Below are 18777 nucleotides of genomic sequence, written 5' to 3'. Positions count from 1 at the left end.
ATATCGCCTTACCTTTTTTTTGTATTTGAATCTTTGTCTTATCGAATGGAATCACATATTAACCTCAATCACTGATTGTGAGTCAGACATGTCAACCCTCTCGTCAACTATCATCCCTCAGTGGACGTTATCATAATTCATTTGATAATTTATTTACACTTATTTAAGCTTCGTTCATCCAATTAAACCTTAATCCATCATGTTTATCCATTAGGTTTAGGTTTAGGATATTGCAAGTTGGCGTAAATTGCGTGAAATTTAGGAGTCGGGGATTTTTGAGCATTAAGACAGCGCGCGGATCGATAAGATCGAATAGTAAGTTACCGACATTTCAAAGAATAGCCAGTAAATATGCATTCTGCAATGCTGGAATGCTCACTGATATACTGACGTCAATGCCTTGTCCTTTCTTATCTCACGCTTCAGACGAAGATAGAAAACGTAGAGTTATCGACGCAACACCTATACCAACGTCTCATCTTACCGGCAACCAACACCAAATTGCCTCAGGCTGGCTCTCTTATGGTAAGATCTAATTACACGAAAGATTAATAATTTCCACGAGTATAAAACGAGATAATTAATGCATGACTGGTGTCAGTGGATGTTTTTGAATAACGATTAGTAATTGACGTTCAAATTATACGCTGATGTAAAATAAATTTTGCAACATTTATCAAATACAAAATGTTATTAATCACATGCGTATCAACAAAAATACACCATCTATTTCTTTCTCGTCTTTACTTACAAATTGAGCAAGTTAACAAGTTTCTCATATTTTCTTCATTCTTGTATCTTCCGTTTGGAACTTATAGAAAAATTCAACTCAGAGAAACTGTCCACCGGTATGTGCAAATTACCAAAGGTATCATTATTTAAGTGGTAACAGGTTTTGAACATTCCAGGATCAACACTTGCGAGAATATGAATAAATTGAAATTTTTCTACAAAAGTAAACGTAAATGTCAACTGTTTAACCAGAACTTCTTAGCGATTTTTGGAGGTTCGAAAACATTGTTCATGTCTGCTTGAAATACTTGACTTAATATTTCACGAACAATACAAGTCAAATATGATTCGACGGTGTATGTTTACTACAGGAGATACGACCCTCTACCGACAAGATGGAAAAGTATTGAAAAAAAAAAACAAATAAAAATAAAATAAAAATGCAAGGATCGATAAAAATTCCTATACACATCCACTCTTCGGTAGTCGGGAATTTATATTAAAATATGCAAATTTATCGTAGCGTATATTTGAAAACAGATAAATTATGCCCCGGTTTTGTACATCGGGCTCCTCGCTCGTGATGTAAAATATAGGCGATCGCGACTATCGCGAGCTGTTCCTCGCCCTTCGCTCGTTCATTCGTTCGTTCGTTCGTTCGTTCGGTCGCTCGTTTCGTTGGTTGGTGGGCTCAGATGCAATTTATGATGGTTATTGTGTGACGACCATAAATTAGGGTGTTATTCCACCGCGTTTCACCGATATAGCCCGTTGTTCTGGTTACCCGCTTAAAGGTATACGTCCTTTATTTATTTTTTGCTTCTTCCTTTTTCCTCTCCCTCCATTTTTACCACTTTTTATCCTCTTCCATACACCTCCACATACAGCACGTTCTTTCTTTGCCCGCCTTAACACCGATGCAATGAGATCCAACTATACAGAACCGTGGAAAAGTTCTTCCGAAAATATCGAAGCCAGAATCCGATAGACGACTTCTTTTCTCCTATTCTTTTCTGTTCTCAATTTTTTTTTTCTCTTTCCACGATATAATGCGAATAAAAAAAAAAAAGTGGAATTTGAAATCAATATCGCATCTGCCCCTCTCTTGTTTCTCCGAAATCTAATGAAGTGGAAGAAGAAGATTCTCTGGGAAAAAAACAAAGGGGGGAATAAAAGCAACCGCGGCGGCAGTTTGTTGTAAGGGTGATGAGAGAGATAGATATTTATTTTTTGTAATTAGAAAGAGATGAAAAGAATAAGGCAAGCGGGGAGGTATACTTGTATAAATCTGTTTCTTCCGCCAAGTGACCGATTAGAGTGAGAGGTCCGGCCCCAGCTGCTGCTCTCTCTTTCTAATTACGGCTTCAATCGAAATTATTTCGTCGAAATGTAAAAAAATGTCAACTACCCCCGACTCTTACACCTTATACTTACTCCAACTCGACATCCCTCAGTACACGCGAAATTTGAATGGAATCAATTCATATTTTTAGGGGTTGTTATTGCTCAATCATATCGAGTAGGAATAAATATAGAGGGCGATTGTCGGGGCGACTGTAATTACGTATGATTTATATGATTTTGTGTCGGTATTCAGCGACCGCTGGATATTCAATTTTTCCAGTGAGATTTGGAGGTTTTTTTTTTTTTTTTATAAAAGTTGGAACATAGTTTTTTTGGTAAAAGTTCAAGTTTCCAGCGTACTGGAGAACAATCCCTTAATTAAAGTCATTTTGGGAGATTTTTTTTTTAACCAGGTGAAAATATTATATCACATATTTATCCCCTCTCACGATAAACTCCGACATTTGACAAGTTTTATACGCTTATATATTTCAAGAGCTTTCAATTAAGCCCTACGTCAATACGATCGATGCACGGCGAGCCGAAATATATCATTTGTAATATTTGCAACGTCGTCGAAATCGTTAGATCGATCAAGAATTTTTGTTCTCATTCAAACCATATCTCCGCTTTTTGGTGTACCTACATAGGATATAGAATCAGTGATAAATCCGGTTGTCCATCTCGCTATAATTGACCCGTGGTATAAGCGATTTGTATGCATAGTAGAGAAGTACTAACAACATTACGGAGATAAAGCCACCAGCGGAGCGACGTGACGAAGTTGGTGGGTGAGAGAGAGCACGAGAATTCAGGCGTGCGGTGACAGTTTATGTTGGCTTGCCAGCAGCTGGATAGAGGCAGGAAAAACGCAGAAAAGAGCGAGGCAGAAGCAGAGAGCAAGCCGAAATGAGTGGCTTGCGGAAGGGCGCACGTGGAAGAGACAGAGAGAGAGAGAAGCTTATTAATATCGGACTAATGACATTTCCAGAGTGGAGGTTCATGATTCAAAGTTCAAGCAGTTTGTGATAACACAAATTACAGCTTGGCCAAGACCATAATATGACCATCATCAATGTACAAGGAATAAAAGTGACAACGTGTCAGTGATCACAAAAGTAAGTAAAAAAATGTAAACGAAAGACAATAAAAATTATAAAACGCAGTGCCGTTAAAGTGTTTCAGGGTATATAAAAGTATTAAAAGTGTAGAGAAGATGAAAAATGAATAAGTAAATAAAAATATATAAATATGTACATTTTCACAGTTGTTACGCTTTACGATTAAACATGCGCTCGAAGGTATAATCGTGGAGTAGCTTTCGAAAATCACGCTGGTTTCACAGCCGATCCTGATGAAAATTTCTACTACTACGAATTTTTACAGAAATTAAAACACTTCGTATTACATATTTCTTACAAAATTGTAAACATGCATAGTTTTTTCGCAAAGAGTTGTTAATTTTCGTTAAAACATGGAGTAGCTAAAAAAAAACACAAATTTTCATGAAAATCAACAAGTTTTTACGAGAAACTATGCATAACTACAATTTTTCATGAGAACTATTTTTAGCACAATATTGTACGAAATGTCCCGATTTCTCCACAAAATTCGTAGAAAATCGTCGAAAATAATTCGTACCAGGGGAGAAACTTCTACGTATAAACGGTATATTTGAAAAGAGAGGGCGACTTGAACGACCCGGCGATATCAGGGGATGGATGCAGCGGTTACCGATGCTTAATCTCATCAATGCGACGGGCATCGCGTTGTAGGTGTAATAAGGGTAGAAGAGAGTTTACGAGGCGGACCCAAGACAAGGCAGATGTTATAAGAGGCTGTAATTTCACCACGTATCCGCAGGCTAGGTCTTCGAGCCGCGATCTGATTAATATATAAAACAAACAATAATCAGAGTGGGGAATATCGCGAAAAAGTCAAATAAAGAAAGCGAAGGAGCGATAATGAAATGTACACAGCGAACGAACGCGGCACACGCGTCGTCGTCACGTGCGCCGGATGAAAGGAGATCTGGGTAATATTATCTGGATCATTTTTCTCCGGAGGGTGGGGGGGTGAATGCGTTTCACTCCCTCCTCCCGGCCCTCCAGGGTTCCTTAAATCCCTTTGTCCTGCGTTTTTCGGCTCGACTGTATACTTATATTTCCTTTACGTATCCCTCGTGCCCGTGAATTTTTTGCGATCCCTTTTATGTTCCTTTCGCGGTGCCGTGAGTCATGTAAGGCTCTCAACGCGAGTCGAGGAAAAATCTCCGCTAAAGACTCCCCCGTTTTCTTTGACGTACAAACGATCTTCCCGCAAGAATCGTGGACCAAATATCTCGCGTAAGGTGTATCGGTGTTCAAATAAATATTCAAAAGTGTTACGAGAGAGAAGGAAATTGACAGGAGCGTCAGAGAATTAGAATCCACGGCGTTACTCGGCCTAGGTTTCACTTTATTCTCGGAAATAGTACACTTCCGGAACTCGGACAAACCGTCGCTCAGCTTACTTCACGGTTCTCCGGTGCGTCTGATGGTTAATTCGGTGACCTGGGAGAAAAATTTTCAGTTGTGGTTGACGAAAAGTTGTTTTTTTTTTTTTTTTAATACTTTCAGTTTTTGCCGTAATCGAATACAGATTTATCTACGATATAAAAATGATTTTTGTCATTGCGATTAGAAAACTTAGTAGACGTACGACTGCTGTGTGATTCATCGATTAATCGATTAATTGAGTTTTTCGATTAATCGTTTTCCCAATTCATCGATCAATCGACGGTTTCCATTCATACACCGATTGGAAAACTCGATTAATCGATTAATCACACAGCACTGATACGTGCTACTATTATTTTAGGTTACGGTGAGTTGTACGATATTTGTTCATACGTAGCTGGGACAATTTGAAGTTGGCGTGGCAATAAATTAACTTTCAAGCTTTGTTTGATTAAAATGAAAATGTAGCGAAGTAGACAAACAACAGAAATGTTGCAATGACTAGAAAATGCAGTACGGACATCGATAAGTCACCTCAAATAGTAACGTTTACCAAATTTGCTTGCAATATATCAACAACATTTAAACTGTCATTGCAGCGATACCCGTTTCAATAGAATTGTCAGTTAAATGTAAATAAATTGAACCTTCCTCTACCTGGACTTCCGGCCGAGTGCCCAAAGCGTAGGCAACCGCGTCAGCCACGTCAGCTGGCTCGAGAGTCGGAATTCTTTCGAACAAGTTGCTCAGTTCCGGAGTGCCGGACGTTATCTCCGTCTTGACAAGCCCCGGACTAACGCTCTTAAAGGGGAATATAATTGCGGGTGAAATTCCCGAGATCCTTAGGGAAAATCCCAACCATACTCACGGTCATCCTGACTTTGGCCTTGACGTCGATCAGCTCCCGGCGCACAATGCTGGACATCGCTACCGTGGCGTGCTTGCAGCTGGGATACAAGTTCCAGCCCCGGTGAAGAACGCCTTCGGGAATTTCGTGGCCCAGAATGCTGAAGGATGTATTATTACGCATATGGTGGAGGAGACTTCGGAGGTGACGATCCTAAAATAAGAGGTGATCGGGCTTCTGACCTGTTGATGTTGAAGACGTGGCCTTCGACGTTCCTGGCGCGCATCGACGACACAGATTCTCTCGTGCAAATGGCGACTGCCAAGACGTTCACGTCCAGCATCCGCCTGAATACGTCGGTGTCGCTTTCTGAAAAATACAGATTCACATGACCCTGAACGAATACTGGAACACATTTGATTCCATCTTCGAAAAGTGTTTTTGTGTTCTTTAGTTTTTCAACAAAGATTTTTTGGCCGCAACTTTCGACTTGTTTTTTCTTACGAACAAAAAACATAGAATAAATTTAGAAGAAAAACGGAATGGTGGTAAGGAGGATAAACTGTACAAGCATGTCTCCAAACTTGAAGTAAAACATGTAGTGAGAAAGATTTCATTTGTTACAGTAACTAGAAAAATTGAGTAAAACACGTATCGTTAAAAAAACTGTTTGAATATTGTTGGAATTACGAAAAACGAGGTACGCCTAAACATTTTGCGCTATCGTCTATCCTTTTTTGGTTATTGCAACGCTGAATCAGTTTCTGAGGTTTACTCTACTTTTTTAGTTAAACGAGGCTTCAACGTCAATTTATCGTTGCACGAGCGTTAAATTTTCGCAACAGTTGCAAGAAAATATAGCAACAGTTATCGTAATGATAAAGAATAGTAACGGATACTAAACTTTCCGGTAACAGCTAGAAAACTAATTTTCATTTTCTACCTAGAACTATATTTTTCAATTGTGGTAAAAAATGAAAATAGTTAAAGGACTGAGCGGTAACCGGAACTAAAAATTTCTTTTAGTGTGGTTGACGAGTTATCGTCAATAACAATTATTCTTCCTATCAACCCTTTCATGCATGCATTTTTTCTTACATGCAATTCACGTGAAATTTTTCATTTACGGGCGCTTGGGGTCGCTAATTACGAATCTGAACTCGAAATTCAAAAATTCATAACGGTGGACTACCAAAACCAATAGAAAGAAAATTTTTTTTCATACGTATTAAGTTTGTGTAAAAATTGATTTCCAGATTAAGAGAAAATGATTTTTTTCTTAAAAAAGTACAAATTTCGGCCATTTGTTTACATGTGCTATTTTCGCATTAAATAAATAAATAAATTTCATATTTGTTCTGGACTAAAAAATATTTCACGGGCCACGTGGAACCAAAAAACTTGTCAGTTGTTACCAAAAAAGCAGCTTATATAAAACTGAAAAAAAGATGGGACGCTGAGCGTAATTCATTCTGCGTGATAAAAGAAAGAAATATATAAATGAACCAAATCGAATTGAATAATTACTGGTTAAGAGGTAAGTTCTGGAAATTCATCCACTTTTACGGCCGTCTTATATTCATTCGTACGACAAACCCTCTTAATCCCATCAACGTTCCCAACTAAGAACAACAGTTCGATAATTGATAAACGAATACCGATCACTTTCGAGTAGTGGGTGATCCCGGCGTTGTTGACGACGACGTCGACTCCTCCCAGGTTCCCCGCCACCCATTCAAACCCAGCAAGGATGTCCCTCTCGTTCGTCAAGTCGCACTTGACCGGGAAAAGTTTCCCCCGACCTTCCGACTCCCCTCTACTTCTCATCTCTATTTCCCTGTCTCTCAGACGTTGGTACTGGATGTCAAAGGCAGCAACGTTCATTCCCTCCTCGATTAGTCTCTCGGTAATCGCCAAACCGATCCCAGACGCCGCTCCAGTCACCACGGCCGTCTTTCCTCGCCATCGATTCATCGGAATTAGAGCGCCTGGAGTATCGCCTGGAGAACGAGAAATTATGCTTGCGAATTGACGTCAAGGTTCAATCATTCGCACTCGAGTCTAACAAGGGAATTTCTGCGGTCAGCTACCAAAGTGAGCACATCAGAGCAGTTGAATTGGATAAAAAACATCAAAGTTACAAAACGTTTTCTGACATCGTTGGTATATTAACTAATTACGCGTCATTCGAATTTGTTCAAATTTCATTCCTGTTACGAAGTATGAACGTTGTTCAAAGATGTTATTCAAACCGTCCCTTTCTACTTTCCTAACTTTCGGTTAATTCGTCTTTATTACAAAAGTTCGCTGCCGGTTGATTCGTAAACACTGATCAGCTGTTTACACAACCCTGTCAGCCCGAGTCGAAATTTAGACCCTCGTGTTCGCCTACAAATCTAACGTTTGGTAGGTCGTAGTAGGACAAGTGGTGGACTAACTTTGTGTTGAAAGGAGAATCTATTCTAGACCTAACCTTGGCCGATATTTCCCTTTCTTCCACGTTTAAGTTTAAAGTAGCACATATTTGAAATTTCTATTGGTCCTCTATAGCCTCAAGACCTCTACCATAGAATGTGAAATTTCATTCATTGAATATTAAGATCAATACTTGAATTTGATTTCGATATTTAGATTGATCGACGTGTGAGTAGTAATACCAAATTGAAGTGTTAATCGTGTAATATTTAATGGCTGGAATTGGTCGAGTTTATTTTCCTGGCGTTAAGAATCATCTCTAAATTAAAAGCGATGAATCGTAGACACAATTATTGATAGTAAAAAATATACGGAAGATTTATTTTCATACATTTATGTCGAATCTTACGAAGTATAACGGTAAGTATTGTGTTCATATTATTCTATTTGTCATGACACTTGAATTTAATTCTCTTACTTCTAATGACTTTTGAAGTTTGTTTTCAACCTTGTTTTTTTTTTTTCCATAAACTTGAAAAACAAGGAACTTACTTCAACTTAAAATAATATTTTAGTAACCACATATGGAGCTGTCCAGATAAATCTACCCAGCCTCCAGATGTCACCATCTTCGATTTCAATCCATTACTCATTACTTTGGTAATAATTATCGTGTTTCAAATTCATTTTTCATACTCTGACAATCATCAGTTGTGTTATTTAATTTTTCGGGTGATTAAAGATCTTAGGTTTGGGGCATTGTTTATTATTTTGGTAACAGATAACGCATTACTATTCGAATTATTATACTTTCGAAACCTTGGTTCCTTATCGCATATAATTATTCCAAGCAAGTAGAATAATATTATCACCAAACCAGACAATACTGCAGTACTTTCCGAGGACCTCGAAACATAAAACAGGCTCTAACATGAGAGGAGTATCACACCGAGTACCAGAATAGTTTATAACAGGACGTTAACGTCCGCAAGGGATCCAATTATGAGAAACAGCTCTCTCAAGATTCTGATAGGACCCGGGAGGTGAAACCTTATCAGTCGAGATGAACTCTCGCGTTTGGTTCACCGCAAAGAAGACACACTTGAAACGACTTACTTGCTCTTGGAAATGCTGTAGCCGCGAACCGACCGCTGAACGAAATGGAAATAACACTTCCTCGCGTCAAGACTCAACTCTCACAACTGATAAGTCTGAAGGCTGAGCGTTTGCCGGGCGGTTTATGGAGTGGGGTTAACGAGTTTCATCCATACATAACAATGCTCGCTTTGCTATGGTGACGAGTCTTACTCGCTGGTCTTGTTCTCGATTCATTGCTGAGAGGAACGGCGTACCGAGCAGAAATACACGCGAGACGATCGGTCGTTTGTCGGTCAGCTTTTGAATCAGGCTTGATTGAATCGTTGTACTTTTTATGCAGTTTAATTGGTAGTTTGGTTTACGTTTTGGAATGTGAGACGTCTCAATGACACCTGTAACGTCGAGCGTAAAGTTTCTGGAGTCAGGAAAGTTCTAAAAAGAAGATAAATTGTGCGGTCCTGTAAAATGTTCAAAAAAGTGTGACTGAGGATAACAGAATCGTTGTTTATTTAATTTTTTTCTCCTTTTTCGATATTGAAAATGAACTGTTAATTTAATTTTGTCCGATCAGAAGCTAATGTTCGTAAAATATGATTTAAATTTTTTCGCTTGTGGCGTGGAAAGTTCGACAATGAATGTATAATTGAAAGTTTTCAGAAATTGATAAAACAATACCGCGATTCCAGTTTGAAACAAGTGGAATTACACAAAAAGTTATAACCATGGCTTTTAAATTGAGTTTTTTTTTTTTAATAAAAAGCCTCAGCTAGGCGACGGTGGGCGGGTATTATAACATTCGGAAGACCCAATTGGCGTTGGACAAATGCTTTTAGGTGAAAAATATGAAAACAGAGTTGCGAAAGAGGGGCGGGGGAGGTGGGTGCGTATTAAATAAACTCAGGAAACTGGCGGCGTTGGTAGAGCGGATTCGGTATAAAGGAGTCGGGATGAAATGGGAAATGGAACCACCAACCCTCGTCTCTCAGCTGCCGTAGAGAGCGACAATTTATCGCAGGTCTAAGTACACATGCGAAGGGCGTTAAAATTCGGTTAGGAAAACGGCAAACCTCTTCCCCGAGGGCAGACTTTGAATGTTCGGAGAATTGACGTCTCTGCATGCTCGTTTCGCCCTGAAAGACAAGAGAAATTACCAACGCTCGTTGACTTTACAAATTGCACAAAATTTTGCGCAGGTGTCTGTCGAGAAATTTGGACTTATTTTATCACTTCAAATTTACACGTTTCGTTTGATTACGCGCACTTCACTGTTCAGAGTCAAGGTTGAAGACCTTTTCGAGATTGTTGAAGTTTCGCGTAGTGAGGTGAATTTGTTAATTATTAACGGTGCGATCGGTTCTGGATATGCAGGCCGTCCACGGTGATTCACGAATCTTACGCTGACGAGGGAGCGACGGAAATTGATGGCTTCGAGATTAGAAGAGACTTGCGTAATTTGCCGAGTTTGATTAGAACCGACTTTTCTACAAATTGCCTTTAACTCAATGCGAAGGAAAATGGACCGGCACCCGTAATTATTCGGTATCAAAAAATTTTCAAAAATCGGATCTCCCGTAATTGGGCGCGGATGAAATTCCGAATTTTTGGTCGTGAGACTTAAAGTAAAGAAATCAAACTTTGATGAAACGTGAAAGTTTCGAATGGTCCGAAACACGACGCTCAAAGTTCCGAAAGGACAAGATGCCGAAAACGTGTAACTTCGACAAATCAAACTTCCGAACCTGCGGAAACGAGAAAATTTAAATCATCCAAGATTTTCAGTTCCGTGAATTTCTGTCTTCGTGAAATTTCACCTCTTTGATCGTTCTTTGTTTTGGATTTTCGATATTTTTATTTTCGGAATCCTGGTCATTACGATTTTTGGTTTTTCTCATTTTTTACACCCACTCGTTGAGTAAACTAAACTTTATTTTTCGGAATTTTTCTCTATCGGAACTTCAATTTCCGGAACTTTGCTCAATCGTAACTTGAATTTTCGTAATTTTGCATTTCGGAGCTTTGAACCGTCGGCCGTTCGACCATTCGAAACTTTGTTGTTTCTTCAAAGTTTGATTTCTTTACTTCAACTTTCGCCGTTGAATAATTCGCAATTAGGCGCTTCCGGAACATCTGAAATTCTTCAACCCCGCCTCAAAAAAAAAAAAAAAATAGAAACAGGTGAAACTTTCTCCGACGAAATTCCGATCTAAAGTCTTTAACGCAGCTGTCGAATCCGTTCCACGTTTGGTGAAAATTGCTAGGAAAGGAAGGATAGAAAAACTGCTCAGCGCGTCCGGAATAAAAATGTCCGAGTTGTATTTTATCGGTGAAACTGGCTTTCACCGTTCATACTCTTTACGAGTGACGTTTGGCTAAGCAACGGATGTTTCCTTCTATATTTTACGATCATAGTTCCGATAAATTTTCTCGCACCGTTTTACAGCCGACGGACACTATACTTACCCCTGTGAAATATACCGGCTCGCCGTATTATACTTTTGTCTGGAGATCAGAAAAATATCCCCGGTTTACGAGGCCGGCTCGTTTATCACCATCCCTCCCCCCTCAAAATTATTTTCGTGCCAAATTTCCAGCAGCTGAATCGCTGTTCTCTGATTGGATACTTACTGCAGTAACGTCAACGATCTTTTCGCCACACTGAGGGAAATTTTTAGTCCCGGTTACCGCTCAGTCCTTGACTATTTTCATTTTTTACCACGACCGAAAAATATAGTTCTAGGTAGAAAATGCAAATTAGTTTTCTAGTACTATTCTTTCTCATTACTATCACTGTTGCTATATTTTCTTGCAACTGTTGCGAAAATTTCACTCTTGTGCAAGAATAAATTGACCTTAAAGACTTGTTTAACTAAAAAAGTAGAGTAAACCTCAGAAACTGATTTTGCGTTGCAACAACCAAAAAAAGATCTACAATAACGCAAAATGGTTAGGCGTACCTCGTTTTTCGTAATCTCAACAATATTCGAACAGTTTTTTTTAACGGTACTTGTTATATTGAATATTTCCAGTGACCGTAACAAATGGAATTTTTCTCAGTGCAGCAAATTTCACAGCGTGAAGGAAACCATCGAGTTCAGGGTTGAAAGTGAATTTCGTACATCAGCAGGTATAACTGACGCAGAAAAAGGACAGGTGAATTTTTTCCAATTCTCTCCTGCGCGGATCTGTTTTCTTTTTCGCCCTCTTGGCAAGTCTCCCGAAATAAGGGTGGAAGAAAAATGTCTTCGACTCCCCCAAATTCTCTTTGGCGAAAGCTGCAGGCACCAGGTGATGAGCTTCACAGATCAATACTCCACTCTACCCGGCTCGTATAGAAACGGTTTTACTCCCGGCGAAGACGCTTTCCGTATATCAATTCGGTCGATGGACTCTTGATTCGTGTACGAGGTACCGTATTTTCTCAACGATTATCCAGATTCATTTCTGCCACTTCCTCACGGCTCAGTTACGGAGCCTGCAATTTCGAATTCGAGTTTCCGCATCGTACCTTCTGAGAATAATATATTAGATACCGATAAAGGATCAGCGTTTCACGATTTCGGGAAGCTTCCGTCGATTCCATGAATTTTTCAAAAACAAAAAAGTGAAGATATCAGCACGAATGAGACGCAGCCTCCGATTTCAGAGACGAACGGCTCCCGGGTTTCAGCCGATGTTTAGCGACGTGAAAATATGAGAAAACAGAGCCTGTCGGTGATGGTTTCTTCGAAACAAAGAGAGCGCAGTGCCGACGCCAGTGGAGGACGCGTACGCGGAAGGATGGTAGGTAACAGGATCAGACTGAGCCGAAGGATCTTGCAGCGAGACCTGCATCCTTTGGATTTGCTTTTCTTCCTTCTTCCGCTGGCAGAATCCGTCGGACCGTAAAACGCGGATTTGTTTCCCCGCAGCGAAGAGGCCGTTTTCACCGGACGCGAAAATCCGCGAAGGAGATTCGAAGGAAGGCGATGAAGGACGTCCGAAGCGAAGTCCGCGCGCAAACCCGATTTCCAATTTTCCCGAAGAAAGGGAAACTCCAAATCGCCTTTCCGCTACGGTAGTTAGACTTTTTTATTCTTACCACTCGACCGAAACTTTCGTCCCGCGGTAAAAACTTGGCCGCGGAAACGCAATTTTCAAAATTTGGTCTCGCCGATCTTGGACCGTTGGGAATATAATGCTCCGATCTACATAATACGAACTATCCGATTAAGATTCGGCTCGAGATGTAGTCGAGTTGAGCTGGGCTGGGCTTCCCTCAAATCTTAACCACTTAACAACTTTGGCAAGTGTAAGGAGCACCTTCTACCCTCTCTCCGATCCTTCGCCATCCCGCAGAGCCGACGGACCCTTTCGCGGTTGCCTCGGGATGCCGCAGGTATAGTCAAACCCAGCCTTTGGCGACATTTAAAGGGAAGCGAACAACGCGGCGGAGCAGGAATCGGAGGTTCTTGATCGGATCGTCAAATCGTCGGGAGTTCGGATTTTCATGAATTTGTTGTAACGTGACGAACGAATTCGCTGTAGCGCGAAAGGACCTCGCAGAATCCTGAAAAAAATCCATGTTGGCTGGATTTACCGGTATGTTACAGTACATATCTTCCCGATCCGAAAAGCTCTCATGCACTGAGAGAAATTTTTAGTTCCGGTTTCCGTTCAGTCCTTAACTCATTTCATTGTTTACCACAATCGAAAAATATAGTTCTCGGTACAAAATGAAAATTAGTTTTCTAGCCGTTACCGGAAAGTCTGGAATCCGTTACTATTCTTTCTCATTACGATCGCTGTTACTGTATTTTCGTGCAACTGTTGCGAAAATTTAACGCTCGTGCAACGATAAATTGACGTTGAAGCTTTGTTCAACTCAAAAAGTAGAGCAATCCTCAGAAACTGATTTTGCGTTGCAATTACCAAAACAGGATCGACGACAGCGCAAAATGGTTAGGCGTACCTCGTTTTTCGAAATTGGAACAATATTCAAACAGTTTTTTTAACGATACCTGTTTTACTCAATTTTTCTAGCTACTATAACAAATGAAATTTTTCACAGTGTAGACACTAGTCCAAAAAATCATTAGTTTCCGAAATATACTTAGTTTCGGAAGAAAGGTGTTCAGATTTTTTGATATCTATGGATTTCGTTTTTTCATGAATTACAAAGCTTCAAGGGGGACTTGAAGTCGAATGTATCACTTAAACTGCGCCGCCGATTCGCAGAGACTCCGCACATGTGTAAAACTGAGTCTGAGAGTCTGTTTCTTTACGCAAAATCTGACATTGCACATCCTTCCGGTAAACCAGCGAGTTCATGGATGGAATCGATGCATCTATGGAATCAATCACAGCGTCCTTCCTATCTTTGAGAATCAACCGTACAGTTGTTCGAGTGATTTGTTCGATTTAAATTCCCCTTGAAGCTTCATAATTCATGAAAATCACGAAATCCGTAGATATCAAAAAATCTGGACACCTTTCTTCCGAAGCCTCTACTTTGGAAAGTACTGATTTTTGAGACTTGTGTCGATGAGAAATTTTGATCGGAAGGATATTTACTACAATATACTGAAAATCCAGCCAATTTCCATAAAGTTGCCGGGGGGTTCTTGTCGATATTATAAGTGGTAGAGAAGAGATAAACGAAAATCGCAGCTTCCAAAAATGACCCAATGTAACATTCGTTTGTTCGGATTTTAGTGACTCGAAACCACAGTTTTGACTTTTCGTGCGAGGAAGCCGGCGCTTCGAAATTCTTTTTCTCGACAATGCGGTGAGCGAAATGCAAGTATTAAACCACCGGAGGGGGGAGTCGGTTGACATTTACGGTGTCTTGATGTCCCATCAAGAGAGAGAACTGCGAAGAGATTGGTCGCACGGTTTAAGGATCGTGATTTAGGCATAACCCGGATGAAGGGATCGAGCAGCTCAGCGATAAGTGGCTCATATAACCCCCGTGAACTACTTCCTGAACCTGAGCCCCGCTGCTCTCGCTTCTTCAGTGACATACCGCCGCGAACCGCGCTCTAATCGTCGCAGCCCAATTTCCCACTGCCAAATTATCTCTTAGCCTAAGCGAAGTTGCGCTTCGATGGCGCCAATTCACTCTCGGAGATCCCAATTTCTGCAGGAGGATTCGGGCCGACACAGCGAGATGAAGCAAAGAGTAACTGTGAGGTGGAATCTTGATTTTATGTAGCATGATCATTTCCAAAGCATTATTTGCACTGCTTGTTTTTTTCCTCGAGTTTGCGTGCCTTCCGGATGCAAATTTCGAATGGTCGACCATTCGGGGTGATTGCATTGCGTCGAATCTCGTCAGATCAAATGGTCCAAATTCTGACCCGCGGTTCCAATTTCATGAAGATCGATGTTCCGAAAGTAAATCGTCGATTATACTATACAACTTGGGACTACGTGTGTGGAATGTTGACTCATCGGGAATTTGTACCTTGCGAAATTCGAACCAGTGGACATTTTGATCCGACCGCGTTTTCGCCGTCCCTACTAATGAGATCCAAAACACGCTGTTAATCAGGGGACACCATACATTAACACCATTATTAAGACCAGCGTCGTTCAACAGCACAAAGAGGTCTGTTATTTGTAATTAATATGTCCTGATATTTTGCAATAGTTTACAGATTACTATGTTGAAATAGACGTGTTTTAGTAATGCATCCTGTATGATTTGTAGGTTTATCAATAATTGAGTAGACAGAGTTTTCCAATGTAACATTATTCGTTCGTTCGTATTTGATTATTGGCATGGAGTCAAAAAGTAGAATGGTTACACAATTAAAGGGTGACTATATCGGATATTAAAGAACGTAAAAATCTATTTTACACGATTCTAAAATGTACGAATTCGAATTATGGTAGATTCAAAGTGCGGAAAAGTAAAATATAGAAAGACAAAGTATAGAATCGTAAGAATTTCAATGATTCTACCTTTTGTCTTGGTACTCTGAAGATTTTATATTTTCACTTGCTACACTTTGCTTTTCCATACTTCGAAGTTCCGCGATTGAGATTTTCGGATCATTGCAATATCGATACGATTTCATCCTTTTATACTGTGCTTCTTGTTCTACTTCCGCGAATGACGAGAGAGACTTGGGGTCGATGGGGCGAAGGTGTCACCGATTTTTTCCCGTAAACAAAGCTCGTCCTTTAATATACTCCAAGACGCAGCAACCACACAGGAAAACCACGCGACGAGAAGAGGAAGGCGAAGGCAGGCGAGGGTTCAGCTAAGCCGAGCCGAGGGATGGAGGGAGGAAGGATGTGGATATGCTGGGGGGTCGAAACGTGCCCGGCTGAAGGTGAGGGCGATCAGTCCTCGGCCCAAAGTAGAGTAACCTAATGCCACCGAGGAGCTAACCGACGTCGTGCGTCACTTCGTCGAGAGGATCAATATCGTTCCGCGGGGTTTTACTTTAACGGTGAAAATTGAACCGTGGATTAGGTACTCGAGGCTGCAAAGAGTATGAGAAGAGAAGATGTATGGAGGAGGTTAACATTAAAAATAGAAGCTAAAGAAAAAAAAAACAACTCGAAATCAACCAGATTACCCGGGGGAAGAATGTCCCGCAAATTATAAACCAGCCGACGAGTGTTGCCGCCGAAATGAAGGTTGGCAACCCCTTTCAACCAGACTTCCGCTTTCCGTTCCGTTCTCTTCTGTTCACCACCCCCGAGTACGGTATCCTTGGCAAACTTTTCCATTCTTTCGCAGTTGCGGCGAACACGCGAAATATACAGCGCATACCTGCACCAGGACCCTGAAGTGGTGGCTCCTCTCAGGAGTCATAAACCCCGAACTGCGGACATAACACACATAAACCACCGCAACCTCAAACCCCCTCTTGACTCCTCTGCTGCGGTGAGATTAAGCCACGATCGTGACTCTCGGATCGTCGACTCGATCATCGGAGACTCGAGCCTGGGAGTGAATTTTGATCGCAAGTTGCGAAAAAATTAAGACCCGCAAAATTATACTCCCAGCCAAATGCTTAGAGGGTTGAAAGTAGCTTAATAAAGAGAATTCTGCGTGCAGATCCCGACACCAACATCTTACCGGCACTTTAACCGCTTCACAGCTTAGACACAAACCCCTTTTTCGTGTGAGAGTAATCCCCGCTCTGTTCGACTTTACCGATCATCGAAAAAAAAGGGTTTGCGTCTGAGCTGCGAAGCGGATACTGTGTTGGTAATACATCGATATTGGAATCTGTGCGCAGAACTTTCCTTATTATGGTACTGGTGAGTGTTTTTTTTTTTTTGCTCAAGACCCGATACCTCCCAGAGTCACGCGCCTTTTCTGGTCCTGAACGCGCCCTGAATTCGGCCGAGAATATTTCCCAGACTTTTCCATCTGCAGAGGCGCTTCGCGTCACGAGACACGTGCGTATTCTCTCGTTATCATCATGTCGCGCGTAGGTGGAGATAGATATAATGTTTTCGAAGGTGCTTCGTCTCTCTCACGGATCCTGAAGTATGTCCAAAGTTTCATCCCGGAGCCAGGCTTCCCTTTAACTACGCTATATCACGTGTGCAATACACATACGTGGATTGTTTTTCGCATGCCCTGAGCCCGGCTGTCCGTAACCGAAAACTTTTTTCATTCCTCCGCCCAGTATTCAACCCCCAAAAACGATGCCAGCTCTACCTTTGTGAACATTCCCACATTCCCCTTGCACGTATGTATACCCGTTTATATCTCGTCGCTATCAGCCCCGATCTTTGTTCAGATATCGTTCGGCTAAAAACAGCTGCCGGCTGATTACGTGCGACACTTTGGAATTGGCGATAGATAAATGTACGTACATTGATTGATTTGCTATTAAGCGTTTAATCTCTGGAAAATTTGAGTCCTACGAATTTTTTTTTTTTATTGAGTTACTAAATCGAAAGATTGATCAGCTTCTTAATTTCGTTTCTGCCACTCATCAGGCTGATCAGCATGAATTCAATTTTCATATCCAGTTGTGTTAACAAATTTTGGCTGAGAAGCTTTTACCCCAATTGTACGATGTGTTTAATGGGTGATGCAGGAAACTAAGTGACAACTTCCGGTTTGACCTACATACTCTCATTTGATTCGACGTATAAGGTTATAACTAAATAGAAACCGAGGCGACGCGGTGCTGTACAATGTTGAAAATCTCGACGTTTCAAGTGCTATCTAAACAGGAAAACGATAAGGGGAATGCCGGAGTGCCTCTTCGAATTTTTTCTCCCTACCCTGGATCAAATTTCCCGGGAATTCAGTTTCAACAGGTCTCAGCCGGGTGGATAGAGGAGGTAGATTATACATTCCACTTTTTGTGCTGCAATTATGAGTATCCACTGTACACTATTCTCACAGTATGACTAAGTCAATCAACACCCTTGCACAATACAATAATAATATTATCAGCGCGGCTTGCGATGCTGTATAAAAAGATACAGTCGGTTGTTACACTGTGCTGATAAACGCGGAGTAGTGAATGAAAAAAAACAAAACAGAATGTATGACTATGAAAATTGTTGCAACTATTTGGGGTTGAAAAAAAAAAAAAAAAAATGCGTTGCTAGTAAAATTTGAAAATCCGGCTCAGTTGGAATAGGTGGGAATAAAAATGTCGAGTGATCAGGAAATAGGAAAATACAATAATATCGGATATTTCAAAAGCGAATTCTACATTGTAATTCTACAAAGTGAAAGTGATAAATAGTCGAAGTAACAGAGAATCGTCAGAGTGCGAATTTTCACGTCGTAAAGTTTGTGGAAAACCAAATTTCGCGGTTTATTTAAAATTCGCCTCATATTTCCTCATCTTCACCGCCACTCGTTTTCAATAACAATAT

General features: G+C 40.7%; 1 protein-coding gene across 3 annotated transcripts; it reads right to left on the bottom strand.

Annotated features, from left to right (window-relative positions):
• Window positions 1–1218: 1218 nt before the first annotated feature.
• On the bottom strand, window positions 1219–9037 carry LOC124298145 (farnesol dehydrogenase-like). Of its 3 annotated transcripts, none has more exons than XM_046749792.1 (6): window positions 8953–9037; window positions 7080–7421; window positions 5664–5790; window positions 5443–5581; window positions 5232–5375; window positions 1221–1878 (listed from the first exon to the last, which is right to left on the bottom strand). In XM_046749792.1, the coding sequence occupies exons 2-6, from the start codon at window positions 7393–7395 to the stop codon at window positions 1666–1668; spliced, it is 939 nt and encodes a 312-aa protein (XP_046605748.1). In that variant the 5' UTR covers window positions 7396–7421; window positions 8953–9037; the 3' UTR covers window positions 1221–1665. The 3 variants fall into 3 exon arrangements, with proteins under 3 accessions (XP_046605749.1, XP_046605748.1, XP_046605750.1); XM_046749794.1 differs by lacking the exon at window positions 1221–1878 and adding an exon at window positions 4158–4628; XM_046749793.1 differs by lacking the exon at window positions 5232–5375 and having other exon boundaries at window positions 1219–1878.
• Window positions 9038–18777: the final 9740 nt, after the last annotated feature.

This window comes from Neodiprion virginianus, chromosome 2 (assembly GCF_021901495.1).
Source record: "Neodiprion virginianus isolate iyNeoVirg1 chromosome 2, iyNeoVirg1.1, whole genome shotgun sequence".
In the NCBI taxonomy this organism is placed as follows: Eukaryota; Metazoa; Arthropoda; class Insecta; order Hymenoptera; family Diprionidae; genus Neodiprion; species Neodiprion virginianus.
The sequence above is the reverse complement of the archived record's forward strand: the minus strand, read 5'-3'. Positions and strand labels throughout refer to the sequence as shown.

Bases quoted from the DNA above. Each gene is read 5' to 3' on its own strand.
- LOC124298145 (XM_046749792.1), bottom strand. From the start codon at position 7,395: ATGAATCGATGGCGAGGAAAGACGGCCGTGGTGACTGGAGCGGCGTCT. The intron at 5,791-7,079 runs GTATTCGTTTAT...TGTATTTTTCAG, and splicing joins CCACTACTCGAAAGTGATCG to AAAGCGACACCGACGTATTC. The intron at 5,376-5,442 runs GTGAGTATGGTT...TTCCCCTTTAAG, and splicing joins AGGCCAAAGTCAGGATGACC to AGCGTTAGTCCGGGGCTTGT.